General features: G+C 44.4%; 1 protein-coding gene across 3 annotated transcripts in view; it reads right to left on the bottom strand.

Annotated features, from left to right (window-relative positions):
* The window catches only part of LOC124805163 (protein KTI12 homolog), a 40,391-nt gene that overhangs the window by 7,813 nt on the left and 14,486 nt on the right, over positions 1-18,092 (bottom strand). For 2 of the 3 annotated variants that reach the window (XM_047265643.1, XM_047265645.1), the window contains 3 exons: positions 12,801-12,853; positions 10,986-11,275; positions 9,321-9,383 (listed from right to left, as the gene is read on the bottom strand). In XM_047265643.1, the coding sequence (XP_047121599.1) occupies positions 9,321-9,383; positions 10,986-11,275; positions 12,801-12,853 (406 nt within the window). The remainder of the gene's footprint in view (positions 1-9,320; positions 9,384-10,985; positions 11,276-12,800; positions 12,854-18,092) is intronic. The other variant, XM_047265644.1, reaches the window with a different exon arrangement.

Below are 18,092 nucleotides of genomic sequence, written 5' to 3'. Positions count from 1 at the left end.
TGAGGGAATACTGGAAAAATAGGAAACAACAACAAAGGAAGAAGAGGAACTGAAGTTGTTAACGTGAGTTGGTCAATACGATTGTAAAAAAAAAAAGCTAAATGTGAAACTGTATCAAAATTGAAATTTCACTTTATAATACTGTAATCTTTATGTCCTCCTGTCCTAGTACCAGATGGATCCCACTCAAGCAGAAATATTAGTGATTTGCTTCTCTGTTCCAACCTTTCACAATCCACCCCCTTTCCCCCAGTGGAAAGAACTAACTGTTCCGAAAACTAGAAAACATTTTTTCTACTTTTTATCAGTGTACTCATAACATTTAGAACTTTGTTACTGTAAAGTAAGTACTGGGAAGACATTCTGTGCCCTAGAAGTGAAACTGTCAGACGAGAGGATATCTGTGAACCTTCAATGAAAGTAATATGAACAACTAATGGCCTAAAAACAATTATGCCACCATCACAGACTCATAAGCATGATACTAAATTTTGTAACTGATAAACATGGGCAGAAATTTGAAACGAAATATTCATGATACAGTCGTTCACAGTTGGTGTTCTTGTGAAAGGTAACAGCTTGATTATGAGTATGCAGCCTCACTCATAGGCACAAATTACTATTTTCAATTTAAAATTAGTCTTCTACTTATATAAGACATTGTCACCCTCTTTTTCTTTGGTGTCTTCTGTTTTTCAGCCTACTATTTAGCCATGTCAGGTTATGATCCAACTCCATATTTGCATCCTAATACACTACACACTGCAGCCCAGTACCTAATTCACGACTCTTTATCCAGACAGTGTTACACAGTCACTATCTTCCATTGTTTCCCTGTCTTTTCCAAGTACACTTTCTTATACTACAGTTGGAACTTAAATAGTGGCAACTATTTATTCACAACTGATACAAAAGAGTTACATGTTTGCACCTGTTACTGTCCTTCAAAGTAGTAGCGTTGTGTAGAACCCATTGCCAGCGATATGGAAGGCGTAGTATACTGTTAGCTGAGCCTGATCTGTTGATGGTGTGAATGGAGCAGTCTACTGCCTGTCGAATCTCTGGAACAGTTCTGAAGTGTATGTCACGAAGTAGCTCCTTCATCTTCTGAATCAAATCAAAGTCACAAGGACTTAACGTCCGGGGAATATGGTGGATTTTTCTTTTTTTCTTTTTTTTTTTTTTTTTTTTTTGTGGTTTTAGGGCGCACAACTTCAACAGTCATTAGCGCCCAGACTACGTTAGGAATTCATCGTGAGGCACAAGTTTAAAACAGCAACTAAAAGGGAAAACACGATAAAAGATCGACAGGCGTACGATTAAAAAAAAAAAACAGCATAATTAAATGTCCTTAGACAGGTTGGTCAATTTGATAAAACGAAGAACGCGAGCAGCTGCTCCTGGGTCATCTGCTAAAATGGCATCGAGAGTACATGGCAGGCCAAGATCAAGACGCAGTGTAGTAAAATCCGGACAGGACGTTAAAATGTGGCGGACCGTCAGCAAGTGCCCACAGGGGCAGAACGGCGCTGGCGCAGCCGTCAGCAGATGGCGATGGCTGAACCGGCAGTGTCCAATTCGTAACCAGGCCAAAACTACCTCCTCCCGCCGAGAGGGGCGTGAGGAGGACGTCCAAGCCGTGGGAAGAGGTTTCAAGGCCCAAAGCTTGTTGTCCGTAAGTGCAGCCCAATCGGCATGCCACAGCGATAAAATGCGCCGACAAATGACCCTGCTACAATCTGATAAAGGGACACAACAAAAAGCTGTCCGAGGCTGGAGGACCGCAGCCTTGGCTGCGGCATCTGCAGCTTCGTTCCCAGGGATACTGACATGGCCAGAAACCAACATAAAACTAACCGGAGAACCGTTGTTCACCAGCTGCTGAAGAGAGCGTTGGATCCAGTGCACAAAAGGGTGAACTGGATACGGATCACTGAGGCTCTGGATGGCGCTCAGGGAATTGGAGCAGATGACATAAGCAGAATGTCGGTGGCGGCAGATGTAAAGAACAGCCTGGTAGAGGGCAAAAAGCTCAGCTGTGAAGACCGAACAATGGCCATGGAGCCGGTATTTGAAACTTTGTGCCCCGACAATAAAAGAACAACCGACCCCGTCATTGGTCTTAGAGCCATGTGTATAAATGAAGGTCATATTAAGGAACTTCGAACGAAGTTCGACAAAACGGGAGCGGTATACCGAACCAGGGGTAACCACCTTTGGGAGCAAGCTGAGGTCAAGGTGAACGCGAACCTGAGCCTGGAGCCAAGGTGGCGTGTGGCTCTCGCCCACTCTAAGGGTTGCAGGAAATGAAAAATCAAGGTGTTGAAGGAGGCGATGAAAGCGAACTCCAGGGGGTAGCAGGGCAGAGACATACAACCCGTATTGACGATCGAGGGAGTCGTCAAAAAAGGAACGATAAGACGGGTGGTCGGCCATTGACAGTAGCCGACAGGCATACCGACAAAGCAGTATATCGCGCCGGTAGGGCAGTGGCAATACACCGGCTTCAGCATGAAGACTCTCGACGGGACTAGTATAAAATGCTCTGATCGCAAGTCGTAAACCCCGATGTTGTAAGGAGTTGAGGCGGCGTAAGATGGACGGCCGTGCAGAGGAGTATATGAAGCTCCCACAATCCAGCTTTGAGCGGACGATCAACCGATATAAGTGAAGTAGGACGGTTCGATCCGCTCCCCACGACATACCACTGAGAACACTGAGGATATTTAAAGAACGGGTACAACGGGCAGCCAAATAAGACACATGTGGAGACCAGCTAAGTTTCCTGTCAAAGGTAAGACCTAAAAATTTTGTTGTCTCCACGAATGGGAGAGCAACGGGACCGAGTCGTAAGGACGGTGGGAGAAACTCTTTGTAGTGCCAGAAGTTAATACAGACCGTCTTCTCGGCAGAAAAACGGAAGCCATTGGCGACAATCCAGGAGTAAAGATGGTCAAGAGAACACTGAAGACAGCGCTCCAGGAAAAATGTACGCTGCGCGCTGCAATAGATGGTAAAATCGTCCACGAAAAGGGAGCCTGATACATCAGCTGGGAGGCAATCCATTATTGGATTGATCGCTATGGCGAAGAGAGCAACGCTCAAAACTGAGCCCTGTGGCACCCCATTCTCCTGGCGAAAGGTGTCTGACAGGACAGAACCCACACGTACCCTGAACTGTCGATCCATTAAAAAGGAACGAATAAAAAGAGGGAGGCGACCGCGAAGGCCCCATGTATGCATGGTGCGGAGAATGCCCGCCATCCAACAGGTGTCGTAAGCCTTCTCTAAATCAAAGAACACAGCTGCGGTCAGGCGCTTCCGCAAGAAGTTATTCATAATGAAGGTTGACAAGGTAACCAGAGGGTCAACAGCAGAGCGGCGCCTACGAAATCCACATTGTACATTGGTAAGTAGGCGCCGAGATTCGAGCAGCCAAACCAAACTAGAGTTAACCATTCGCTCCATCAGCTTACAGACACAGCTGGTAAGCGAGATGGGTCGATAACTGGAAGGCAAGTGCTTGTCCTTCCCCGGCTTAGGAATCGGTACAACAATAGATTCGCGCCAGCATGCACCAGATGCGATTATAAGTACGAAGAAGGAAACCTTTACCCGCAGGAGAGAGGTTCTTCAGCATCTGAATATGAATAGAATCAGGCCCTGGAGCGGAGGACCGTGACCGGGCAAGTGCATTTTCGAGTTCCCGCATGGTGAAAGGGGCATTATAACTTTCACGATTCGAGGAGCGGAAGTTAGGTGGCCTAGCCTCCTCTGCCTGTTTTCGGGGGAGGAAGGTAGGGTGGTAATGAGCGGAGCTCGAAAGCTCTGCGAAAAAGCGGCAGAAGGCATTGGAGATATCCTCAGGGGCCACAAGGACGTCATTCGCGACTGTCAAGCCAGAAACTGGTGAGTGGACCTTAGTGCCAGATAGACGGCGCAGGCTACCCTAGATAACAGAAGAAGGAGTAAAACTGTTGAAGGTGCTTGTGAAAGCAGCCCAGCTGGCTTTCTTGCTTTCTTTAATAATACAACGGCACTACGCACGTAATCGTTTATAAGTGATACAATTCGCCACTGTAGGTGGCGTTTAAAGGTGCGTAAAGCACGTCGATGAGCACGTAAAGCGTCTCTACATGCTGCGGTCCACCAGGGGACCGGTACGCGACGTGGAGAAGAAGTGGTGTGAGGGATGGAATATTCAGCAGCAGTGAGAATGACTTCCGTGAGGTGTGCGACCTGACTATCGCAGCTTGTGAAGGTTTGATCCTGAAAGGTCGCCCCAGAAGAGAAGAGCCCCCAGTCGGCCTTGGAGATGTTCCAACTAGCTGAGCACGGAGAGGGGGTATGCTGCAGGAAATGGATGACACACAGGAAGTGGTCGCTCGAATATGTATCAGAAAGGGCATACCACTCAAACCGGCGTGCAAGTTGGGTAGTACATATAGAGAGGTCTAAATGGGAATAGGTGTGAGATGTGTCCGAAAGAAAAGTAGGGGCGCCAGTATTGAGGCAGACAAGATTGAGCTGATTGAAAAGGCCTGCTAACAGGGAGCCCCTCGGGCAGGATGCTGGAGAGCCCCAAAGGGGATGGTGGGCATTGAAGTCTCCAGTTAACAAAAATGGTGCAGGTAGCTGAACAAGAAGTTGCCCTGGTAACGGCAGACAACGAGGGAGTGTAAACGGTACAAATAGAAAATGTAAAAGTGGGGAGAGTAATTCTGATGGCAACTGCCTGCAGGCCGGTGTGCAATGTGATGGGATCGTAGTAAATATCATCCCAGACCAGCAACATAACCCCTCCATGAGCCGGAATACCTACCACAGGGGGTAGGCCAAAACGCACAGAGGTGTAGTGTGCCAAGGCAATGTGATCGCATGGGCGGAGCTTCGATTCCTGGAGGGCTACGACGAGCGGACAGTGCAAGCGGAGCAGCAACTTCAAGTCCTCTCGGTTGGAGCAAATGCTGCGAATATTCCAGTGAATAAGTGCCATCGTAAGAAGAAACGGAAGATGAAAAAAGTGGTCACCTCGAAGGCTGCTGAGGGCCTGGCTTCGAGCGAGTACTGCCGCCGCTATCAGTAGGCGGACAGTCATCGTCCATTGGTTCTATAGGTTCATCGGCCATCTCGTTAAGATGGCCGGGAGGAGGAGCTTCCTCCGCCGGTGGACGGCCAGTTGTTCGGCTACCAGCGGTGCGGCCAGGCGAAACGAATGACGGCCTGGGGCGGCAACCGCTGGGTGGCGCAGGAGAAGAAATGCGCCGTGGCGGAGAAGGAGAACTGCGCGTCCTATGAGCCTTCTTGGAAGGACGTTTGGTGGAAGTACCGGTCGAAGGCTGGGAGGTCGAGGTACGTAGGAAGTCTGCACGGGACGGTTCCTTCTTGAAGGCCCGTGCATCAGACTTCTGGGTCTTCGTCTTAGCAGAAGCTGATTAAGGGGCTGGTGTCTGTGGGGTGATGGGAGGAAGAGGAGACGTCGACCGCGCGATCTTAGCACTGGCCGAACGGACGACCGTGGTGCCGAAGGTCAGATCGCATGTCTGCGTCGCCACCTCCCTGGTAGTCCGAGGAGAGGCGAGGACAGTACTGTACTTTCCCGCTGGGAGCAGTGTGGGCTTCCTACTAGCAAATAGCTTGCGAGCAGCCGAGGTGGACACTTTCTCTTTGAGCCGAATTTCTTGGATACAGCGTTCTTCCTAGTAGACGGGACAGTCACGGGAGGATGCGGCATGGTCACCCCGACAGTTCACACAACGAGGAGACGGAGGTGGACAGTCACCCTCATGGGCATCCCTGCCACAAGTGACACATTTAGCCGCATTGGAACAAGACTGTCGAGTGTGATTAAAATGCTGACACTGGTAGCAGCGCGTAGGTGTTGGGACATAGGGGCGAACAGAAATAACCTCGTAGCCCGCTTTGATACGCGACGGCAGCTGAACACTGTCAAAGGTCAAGAAAAGTGTCCGGGTCGGTACAAGGTCATTGTTGACCTTTTTCATGACCCTATGGACAGCCGTCACGCCCTGCTCAGTGAGGAAAGTCTGAATCTCCTCGTCAGTCAATCCGTCAAGTGATCTAGTATAGACCACACCACGAGACGAATTCAAAGTTCGGTGAGCCTCCACCCGGACAGGGAACGTGTACAGGAGTGTGGCCCGAAGCAGTTTTTGTGCCTGAAAGGCGCTCTCAGTTTCTAGTAACAAGGTACCATTACACAACCTGGTACACGACTTGACAGATCCGGCTATGGCATCTACGCCCTTCTGGATAACGAAAGGGTTGACAGAGGAAAAATCCTTTCCGTCCTCAGATCGAGAAACGACGAGGAACTGTGGGGCAGGCGGTAGTACTTTTGTCACTGGTGGCTGGTCAAGTTTCCGTTTGTGGGCAGAAGTCGAGAGAGATGGAGTGAAATCCATTGCGGAGGAATCCCGCATGATTGCCAGCGTCTCCGATGGCGCGCTCCTTCCCTGTGGGGACTCTCTCAGAGGGCACTCCCGCCTTAGGTGAATGTTTACACCTCAGGTCACACCTCCTGAGAAACAGACGGAGGGACCAATCGGCATGGTCAGAAGGTATCAGCTCAGGCAATCACCCCTCCCTGGGCCTGGCCTTTACCAGGGGATCCGTGCGTGCCTTACTTGTCTACCCAGGGCGGGGAATTACGCGTTACCCCGTCACCGGCTACGTGTGCGAACGCCTGGGTCGGCCTTCAGGCGTGCACAGGGAGGAAGGAAGAAGAGGAAAAAGGAGAGAGAGAGAGGGAGAGAGATGACAGACTGTCTCAAACGCCGAGGCGGAGACCAGAGAAGGCAAGGAGAAGAAGGCAATGAGAAGGCAAGGAGATGAAGACAAGGGAAAGAGTAAGGAAGACAGTGAGCTGGAGAAGAGCAAAGAAAGGAACCAACCAAAGGAAGGAAGAAACGAGAAGTGAAAAAGCAAAATGACCGCAAATAGAGGTCGTGGAACCGTCCGTCTCCGGACGCAGGCGCTAACTACCCCCTTGAGGGGGAGGGACTCCTTTTAGTCGCCTCTTACGACAGGCAGGAATACCTCGGGCCTATTCTAATCCCCAGACCCACAGGGGGGATGGTGGATGGTGCAGTACTTCCCAGTCCCATCGACTGAATAGAGCAGCCACAACTTGCACTGTATGCGCCCACGCATCGTCGTGCACAATGATGGACGGGTTGCGCAGGAAGTGTCGCCGCTTCTTTCGCAAAACTTGTTGCAGGTGATGCTCCAAAAATGAACAGTAATACTGTGCATTGATGGTCTGCCGTGGAGGGATGTAATGCGTCACACAGTCGTACAAGACTATCACCATAACTTGGCACCAGCAACAGAACAGGCTCTGCTAACTGTATACTAGGCCTTCCACATCACTGGCAACAGGTTCTACAAAATGCTGGTGATGACTTTGAAAGATAGTAACAAGTGCAAACATGTAACTCTTTTGTATCAGTTGTGAATAAATAGTTGTCACTATTTAAGTTCCAACCCTTGTATTTTCATGTTCGAACAAGATGCCACTACAGAAACCAATGACACAACAGAATTCCAAAAGCCTTTTTCCACTGTTCTTTCTCTTACGAGGGGGGACCCAAAAGAAACCGGACTCCGAGGCACTGCCACTCGTAGACGTAGTGCAGGGTTCTCACGCTAGGTGGTGTTAGTAGAGGCCTTCATGAAACAGCTGTGCAGACGGCGTCAGTGTAGAGCTGAACATGCAAGTGTGGTATTGTGTTTCTCTGACTGTTGGCGGGTTACCTCTGCGAAGTCGTTATGGCAACTTTAAAAGAACAAAGAGTGTGTGTGAAATTTTGTTCCCTGCTTAAAAAAAAAACTGCAACAGAGACACACCAAATGCTTCAGGAAGCTTTCCAGGAGGGTGCAATGAGCTGCACACAGGTTTTCGAGTGGTATGGGTGCTTTAAATGTGATGAGATGTGTGTTTAAGACCAAGCTCGTTCTGGACGGAGCTCGTGCCAGCGGATTTTGAGTGAGGATTTGCACATGAGACGTGTTGCTGCTAAATTTGTTCCGCACCTTCTCACACAGGAGCAAAAAACCATCCGCATGAATGTGTGTCAGGACTTGGAAACAAAGATTGCACGTGACCCAAACTTCTTGAACAAAGTCATTACAGGGGATGAGAGTTGGTGTTATGGGTATGACCCAGAAACCAAGCAATTGTCAAGCCAGTGGAGGACTCCCAACTCTCCCAGACCAAAAAAAGCAAGGCGCAAGGCAAGTGAGGTCAAATGCGAAGAAGGTGATCATTGTCTTTTTTGATGTTCGTGAAACTGTGCATCGGGAATTTGTACCCCCTGGCCAGACTGTTAACCAGCACTTTTACTTGGATGTTTTAAGGCGTCTGCAAGAGGATGTGCGGAGGAAACGCCCGGAACTTTGCCAATCAGGTGACTGGTTTCTGCATCACACACGGCCTTACGAGAGACCCACTATTTGGCATCTCAGAGGTGGTCTCTCGTTCCCCACGCTCCGTATTCACCAGACCTAGCCCCATGCGACTTTTTCCTATTTCCACGAATGAAAAAAACGCTAAAAGGGGAGCATTATGACGATGTGGAGGTTGTAAAAACAGCTTCGCAAAGGGCACTGGACAATATCAAACTTGAAAGAGTTCCAAACATGCTTCCAACAGTGGGAAGAGAGACTTGACAAGTGCATCGCATGTAATGGAGAGTATTTTGAAGGTGACTGAAGTAATTTTGTAAAAAGGTTCATCAATAAATTTTTTATGACAACAATCCCCCCCCCCCCCCCCCCCCTCATATTTCACATTTTTCTATCATTCTTTCCATAAGCTTACTACAGTTTGAACCCACATTTTTCTATCATTCTTTCCATAAGCTTACTACAGTTTGAACCCACAAATAAGTAAAAATATTTTAAAATTCCTCAGTTTCCTTACATTTCTATTTTATCATCAGTTTGTGAAGTGCTAATACAAATGTGAAGAAAGGGAGTTGGACTGACAAACACCAACAATTTATTGTCAATCAGTTCCACACAAATTCAAGGAAGGATCTGGTAGGATGAATCACTTCTCGACAAACAAACAGACAGACAGACAAAGTGTTCTGATAACTGATAACAATTGTTACTTTCTTAATGAAAAAGGCTTCAAATATCAGATTCCATAAATATTTACAGCATGTTGTGTTGTATGTGAAAACAGCAATCAATACTACTTTTATGAAACAATAGTATGAGTTGTTTGTATACTTTATTTATAATATCGTGTCGCATGAAATAATGAGAAATGAAGGAAAACTATTGTTACTTACAGATAGTATCTCTTGGGTCACTTTGTCCAGCTCATACAGAAAATTTGTTGAGGAAAGAGGAGCCTGAAACAAGACAATTGTCCAACCTTTGTAAATGACAATGTTCACTCGTGCATGCACACACCCACACGCCTGCGAACACGCCCCCCCCCCCCCCCGCACACACACACACACACACACAAACCTAAAATAGTTATGTCTGAATGCCACTAGCATTAACACTGTGTGTGTGTGTGTGTGTGTGTGTGTGTGTGTGTGTGTGTGTGTGTGTGTGTGTGTGTGTGTGTAAGGGTGGGGGGGGGGGGGGGGGGCACGCATGTGCAAGTGTATTTCTTCTTTTTTAATGGTAAAAATAGAATTAATGTAAAAGACAATCTCTTGAGTGGACAGCATTATCCATCTTTTTTACTGATGAAAAAACACATATCTGCAGACCAACTGAAATCTTCAAACACAGTTAAGTGTCCTCAACCCTAAAGGCAGTTTGAAGAACACAGTGTTTTACGGGACATGGTCCAGCTGTAAATGACACTCATGCCTCTTTACGATTTGATTTCTGACTGGCTGCAAACTGACAACCTCTAAATCACAAAGCAATTTCTCGCTTACCCAATTCCCCAAAACATTGCCAGAGGTGCAAAAAGAAAGCCATATTTAATAGGAAAAATCCTAGGGCCAACCAAGGGCTGTCCGTAACTCTCTGGAGTTAGGGTCAGTTTTCTTCTCAGTCTTCAGTTCAAAATATATTGTAGTAACTAAACTTATTTTCAAGAGTTCACAAATGAGACGTTTCACTGTCTTTCTTGTTTCCCAATAAATGGGTGACAGGCATTTCAGTAGGGAAATTCCCTGAAAGTTGGGCTACAAGAGACAAAGTAGTAGTACAGGAAAGAGGGAATAAATCTATTCCCACAAACCTTTTCCATTTTTATTAGCTTGGTATAGAATCTACTATCGAAAACTGGCAGTTCTGTTAGCCTTCCTCTGGACATCTATACTTGTTCACTGGTAGGAATAGTTTCTTTCTTTACATACTTCTTGATTTTCTTTGTGGGTCTACTCTATATTGTAATTTTATGGGGAAATTATGCAAATTAATTTCTAAAATAACATCCTATCAATTTTGTTGAAACTTTTCTCAACTGGATGAACTTGAGCATGACGACAGAAACAAAAGTAACAATAAAATTACAGAACTTGAGTTAAAAATACCCCTACTGAAAGTCAAAACACTTGCTAGTAAGCACCAGAGCTGGTAACAGGTTTGGATAACCAGTAACAGAATGTACTTAATATTTACAGTAATGCTGTTTTCTATTCAATGACACATGGCTGTAATACACTAAGAATTAACCTGTGCCCTTCAGTGTATATACATTTGAATGATAGTGTCAAGTTTGATATTAATTTTCAAATGGAAAAAAATCACATACTATTACTTATTCTACATCCTTGAGGACGATTTTAGTTAAAATCTGTGGAAGGTGCATTAGCATATTTGCTCCTTCTTATCACAACATATATATGAAAATAAAAGTCAATAACTCAGTGCTAAGGTGAAGCATATGTGCCACTCACACGACTAATGTTACACAGAAAAGGCACTAACAATACACATTATACTATGTCCAAAAAATATCATTTACTGTCTGTATTTATACTTACACACTGCGTTGACTGATTAGGTGGCGGCGGTTTCCTCTCAAATAATGAGCTGTATATCTCATCATACTTCAAATCATCAGTGAACAGTGCTGTGAAGAGTGGGTAATCCCATCGATTTCTGCTGTCTGGGGCTTCATAGCGCATGATTAAAGCTCTTAAAACATCTTCCTTATAGCCACATTCCCTCTCAGAATTCCACCTGTGCACTGTATCTTCATCCACTCCACAGTGAATAGTGCATTGTGTTGTTCCCGCACCTTTTGAGATGCAGTATAGTTCATACCGATAACCTACAATGAAAATTAATAGTTAATCATGAATTACATTTTTCAGAAGAACATACTGCAAGTGAACAGAAAAATTTTGAATATACACTATGTGATCAAAATCATCCAGACACCAGGTTGAAAATGACTCAAAAGTTCACAGCGCCCTCCATCAGTAATGATGGAATTCAATATGATGTTAGCCCACCCTTAACCTTGATGACAGCTTCCACTCTTGCAAGCATACGTTCAATCAGGTGCTGGAAGGTGTCATGGGGAATGGCAGTCCATTCTTCATGGAGTGCTGCACTGTATCAATGTCGGTCAGTGACGCCTGGCACGAAGTCGGCGTTCCAGAACACCCCAAAGGTGTACTATAGGATTCAGGTCAGGACTCTGAAGGCCAGTCCATTACAGGGATGTTAGTGTCGTGTAACCACTCCGCTACAGGGCATGCATTATGAACAGGTGCTCGATAGTGTTGAAAGATACAATCGCCATCCCTGAGTTGCTCTTCAACAGATGGAAGCAAGGTGCTTAAAACATGAATGTAGGCCTGTGTTCTGATTGTGCCATGCAAAACAAAGAGGCATGCAAGCACCCTCCATGAAAAACATGACCACACTATAAAAAAAAAAACCAGTTCAGAATTTTACTGTTGGCACTACACATGATGGCAGATGACGTTCACTGGACGTTCATCATTCCCACATCCTGCCATCAGACCACCACATTGTGTACAATGATTCGTCACTCCACACAACATTTTTCCAGTGGTCAATCATCCAATGTCTATGCCCCTTACACCGTGCGAAGTGTCGTTTGGCATTTACCGGCATGATGTGTGACTTATGAGCAGCCGTTTGACCATGAAATACAAGTTTTCTCACCTCCCGGCTAACACTCATAGTAACTGCAATGGATCCTGATGCAGTTTGGAATCCCTGCATGATGGTCTGGATAGATATCTGCCTATTATGCATTACGACTTTCTTCAATTGTCGGCTGTCTCTGTCAGTCAACAGACGAGGTCGGCCTGTACGCTTTTGCACCGTATGTGACCCTTCACATTTCCACTTCACTATCACATTGGAAACAGTACACCTAAAGATTTTTAGAAGTGTGGAAACCTCATGTACAGACGTATGACACAAGTGACACCCAATCACATGACCAGGTTCGAAGTCCATGAGTTCCGCAGTTCACCACATTCTGCTTTTCACTATTTCCAATGACTACTAAGATTGCTGATATGGAGTACCTGGCAGTAGGTGCAAGCACAATGAACCTAATATGAAAAACGTATGTTTTTGGGGTTGTCTGGATACTTTTGATCACATAGTGTATATGATTCTTAAGACCCAAGAATACATATTCTATGCAAAATTGTATCAGCTGAACTGCTTTCACCATCTCAGACTATTTCAAGACATGAGGAAACAAGACAATAAATAAAATGATGGTGCTACACAGCAAGTACAGTTCAGTAATGATTGAAAATTACAAAAATTTTATCTTATATTCATGAAAGTTAATTAATCTTTCTTACCTTTAATGTAATTTCCAGCATCTATGATAATGACAGATTCTTTGTCTATAAACCTAGAAAAAAATAAGTTTGAAAAGTTTTCTGTTTAGAAAAGTCAAAGGAAAGTAACCCTTGGTTTTATGAAAGATAAGGAACCCCATCTGAATTATCAGTTGCCTGTGTGTGTGTGTGTGTGTGTGTGTGTGTGTGTGTGTCAAAACTACATGCATGCAATGAGTACATATGCATTATGGCAGCCACATGTTACCTCAGGGACTTTGAAACTGTATGTCACTGCATGATTCGTGTGTTCTGTTCGGGAAACTAATAATTTGTATCTCTCCAGAAGGTACAATTATATATAATGCAATTGAAGTTAAGGCTAACAATAAAACTTAGTCACCTGGAACTGCCCATTCACATAAAAGTTTTAGCCTTTAATTTCAAGTATGAAAACTAGTATTTCTTGAACTGAATGTGAAGTGCATTTTTTTCACAATTCTTTTGTAATATAATCATTCCACAAAAATAAAATAATTGGGAATGTGCAATACTTGTAAAACTTCTGGTACACTGTAGACAACTGCCCCCATACAAACTAACAATAAAATTCATTCTCACTGTAAAGCATTCAAATGTCAAATGATTTTAATTAAAAATTCAATTTATGCTAGCTCTTACAGTTTATTACACTTCAAATTTATTAGTTTACGGGTTATTCCATCTTCTTATCTCATATTTATACTAAGGTAATCTTCTGAAATGAACTTCTAGAATAACCATGCAGTGCTGTATGAAATTCAGCCAGTTGCCTAAAGTCTAGATCAGGGCCAGCGGCAGTCATGGTGGTCCTTAACTAATGCGCATAGATTGGCAACACGTTAGTTTCATGTAGTCAATGGAATGATTCTTTGAAATAACCACTTAGATGCGGAAAGAGAGGTGACGTATTCCTAGCATCGAAATCAAAACCATTGTCTTGTTTGCTGTTTTTCTGTGTGTTGTCGAGTTTCAAGAGCAATATTTTGTGATTATGGCAGAGACTGCCATAAAATGGGTGGATGCTGGTGTATGTCTCATGGATTAATTTCACAGACATGAAAATGTGTTGAATGTGATGTTGAAATGAATACGCAATCGATCTGCATGAATGAGTATATTAATCATGGTTTTTTTTTCTTTTTTTTTTTTAACTATATCATTGAAGAAGGCAGGTGGATCAATGTTTATTCATAACAAGAGTTACATATTCAACATATTAATGAACACTGATCCACCTACCTTCTCCCATGATTTAATTAAAAAACATCGATCCACCTACCTCCTCCAATGATTTAATTAGACACTGAGCCACCCCATTCTCCAATGATTTACTTAAAACATTGATCCACTTAATTCCTCCTATGATTTAATTAAAAAACAGATCTACTTAGTGTGCTCATGCAGACTGATTGCATAGCAACACAGAGCAGAGAAATATTTCACTGCTTTTTTGAGTATACAGGGTGGTTCACTGATCGTGACTGGGCCAAATATCTCACGAAATAAGTGTCAAATGAAAAAACTATGAAGAACGAAACTTGTCTAACTTGAAGGGGGAAACCAGTTGGCGCTATGGTTGGCCCACTAGATGGCGCTGCCATAGGTCAAACGGATATCAACTGTGTTTTTTTTAAAATAGGAACCCCCATTTTTTATTACACATTCGTGTAGTACGTAAAGAAATATGAATGTTTTAGTTGGACCACTTTTTTCACTTTGTGATAGATGGCGCTCTAATAGTCACAAACACATGGCTCACAATTTTAGACGAGCAGTTGGTAACAGGTAGGTTTTTTAAATTAAAATACAGAACGTAGGTACATTTGAACATTTTATTTTGGTTGTTCCAATGTGATACATGTAACTTTGTGAACTTATCATTGCTGAGAACGCATGCTGTTACAGTGTGATTACATGCAAATACCACATTAATGCAATAAATGCTCAAAATGATGTCTGTGAACCTCAATGCATTTGGCAATATGTGTAACGACATTCCTCTCAACATCGAGTAGTTCACCTTCCGTAATGTTCGCACATGCATTGACAATGCGCTGACACGTTGTCAGGTGTTGTCGGTGGATCACGATAGCATATATCCTTCAACTTTCTCCACAGAAAGAAATCCGGGGACTTCAGATCTGGTGAACGTGCGGGTCATGGTATGGTGCTTCGACGACCAATCCACCTGTCTTGAAATATGCTATTCAATACCGCTTCAACAGCACGCGAGCTATGTGCCAGACATCCATCATGTTGGAAGTACATCGCCATTCTGTCATGCAGTGAAACATCTTGTAGTAACATTGGTAGAACATTACATAGGATATCAGCATACATTGCACCATTTAGATTGCCATCGATAAAATGGGGGGCAATTATCCTCCCTCCCATAATGCCGCACCATACATGAACCCGCCAAGGTCGCTGATGTTCCACTTGTTGCAGCCATCGTGGATTTTCCATTGCTCAATAGTGCATATTATCCCGGTTTACATTACCACTGTTGGTGAATGACGCTTCGTCGCTAAATAGAACGCATGCAAAATATCTGTCATCGTACCGTAATTTCTCTTGTGCCCAGTGGCAGAACTGTACACGACATTCAAAGTGGTCGCCATGCAATTCCTGGTGCATAGGTATGGGTGCAATCAATTTTGATTAGCATTCCCAACACCGACATTTTTGAGATTCCCGATTCTCACGCAATTTGTCTGATACTGATGTGTGGATTAGCCGCGACAGCAGCTAAAACATCTGCTTGGGCATCATCGTTTGTTGCAGGTCATGGTTGATGCTTCACATGTGGCTCAAAACTTCCTGTTTCCTTAAATAATGTAACTATCCGGTGAACAATCTGGACACTTGGATGATGTCATCCAGAATACTGAGCAGTATACATAGCACACGCCTGTTGGGCATTTTGATCACAATAGCCATACATCAACACCTTTTCCGCAATTGGTAAATGGTCCATTTTAACACTGGTAATGCATCATGATGCAAATACCGTCCACACTGGCGGAATGTTACGCGATACCATGTATTTATATGTTACAGCACCATCTCTCTCAAAGCGAAACAAGTGGTCCAACTAAAACATTCATATTTCTTTACATACTACACGAATATGCAATAAAAATTGGGGTTCTTATTTTAAAAAATGCAGCTGATATCCGTTTGACCTATGGCAGCGCCATCTAGCGGGCCAACCATAGCGCCGTCTGGTTTCCTCCTTCAAGCTAGACGAGTTTTGTTCTTTGTAGTTTTTTCGTCTGATGCTTATTTCGTGAGATATTTGGCCCGGTAACTATCAATGGACCACCCTGTATAATGGGTTGTGACATACTTGATTTGCAGATACTACCACAGTTTCAACAGCTGCAAATAAAACAAGGAGATTTATAATCCTTGTTTAAAGTAATTTTTCACCATTTCTTTTTAATGTATTACTTCAAAACACATTGTCTGCCTGCTGCTCTCACACTGCCTGCGTATCACAAACAGCTGACATATCATCTTTTGTTCCAATCATACCTCATGGCAAGCACTGACAACATTCCTGCACAAAACACACAAGTATGCCACTAGCCTTATTCTATACTTTTATCAAGCCAGTTTTTATGAATAGATGTAGGCCAGTTTTTATCAATAGATGTCACACTCAAAGATCAGTTTAACAAATTGATCACACTTGGCCACTGCCATCAATTAACACAACAGTTTCCCATCACAAGTGGAACGCTACGTACATCAACAATTTATGAGAAACCACACATGCATGAAATGCATTCCTTCCTTATACTCCAGGAAGTGTCATATGCATTCACAAAACTAAATGGAAGAGGGGATTGTGCAGACACATCTGAGCTGCAGCCTCAAGGAACGACAAAGACATAAAACACAACTTAATTTACCTGGTGACATCATAGCTTCAACATGAATCATATGCCACATGGCAATACACTATCCAACTTTTAATATCAAGTGAACCAAAATCTGCGATAATATGAGGAACAATCTCTGAAAAACTAAGTCCTCAAGCTAATGATAAAGGGTACTACCAATAAAGTTAAATATTTTGTTATACAATATAACCTGCAGTATTGCCTCAATAACCATAGTATCTATCATATCACCCATACTGTATGGACACTCACGCTTAATTATAATCTCCACAGATAGGAGCTAGTCCAGCACCAAATGTTCTGCATGCACAGCCTGTTCAGTGTTCAGCCAGCACCAACTTGATCCAACCTCTTGTCTATAACTGTCTCCCCTCCCTTGTGATTCCTAATCCTGCTCAACCTCCCTCTAATTTCTCTCTCACTCTCTCTCTCTCTCTTTTTTGTGGTTTTAGGGCGCACAACTTCAATGGTCATTAGCGCCCTGACTACGTTAAGAATGCACCGCGAGGCACAACTTTAAAACAACAACTAAAAGGGAAAACACGATAAAAGACAGACTGACAGGGATAGGATTAAAAAACACCATCATCAAATGTCCTTAGAGAGGTTTGTCAAATTGATAAAACGAAGAACGCGAGCAGCTGCTCGTGGGTCATCCGCTAAAATGGCATCTAGAGTACATGGCAGGCCAAGATCAAGACGCAGTGTGTTAAAATCCGGACAGGACATTAAAATGTGGCGGACCATCAGCAATTGCCCACATGGGTAGAACGGCGCCGGCGCAGCCATCAGCAGATGGCGATGGCTGAACCGGCAGTGTCCAATGCGTAACCGGGCCAAAACTACCTCCTCCCGCCCTTCTCGGCGGCCAGGGACCCACATAAAGCTAACCGGAGAACCGACGTCCACCAGCTGCTGAAGAGAGTGTTGGATCCGGTGCACGAAAGGGTGAACCGGATACGGATCACTGAGGCTCTGGATGGCGCTCAGGGAATCGGAGCAGATGACATAAGCAGAATGTCGGTGGCGGCAGATCTAAAGAACAGCCTGGTAGAGGGCAAAGAGCTCAGCTGTGAAGACCGAACAATGGCCATGGAGCCGGTATTTGAAACTTTGTGCCCCGACAATAAAAGAACACCCAACCCCGTCATTGGTCTTTGAGCCATCTGAATAAATGAAGGTCATATTGATGAACTTCGAACGAAGTTCAACAAAACGGGAGTGGTAGACTGAACCGGGGGTAACCTCTTTTGGGAGCGAGCTGAGGTCAAGGTGACGCGGACCTGAGCCTGGAGCCAAGGTGGCGTGTGGCTCTCGCCCACTAGAAAGGTTGCAGGGAGTGAAAAATTAAGGTGTTGAAGGA

This window comes from Schistocerca piceifrons, chromosome 7, assembly GCF_021461385.2.
Source record: "Schistocerca piceifrons isolate TAMUIC-IGC-003096 chromosome 7, iqSchPice1.1, whole genome shotgun sequence".
NCBI lineage: Eukaryota > Metazoa > Arthropoda > Insecta > Orthoptera > Acrididae > Schistocerca > Schistocerca piceifrons.
This window is presented reverse-complemented; position numbering and strand designations above follow the sequence as displayed.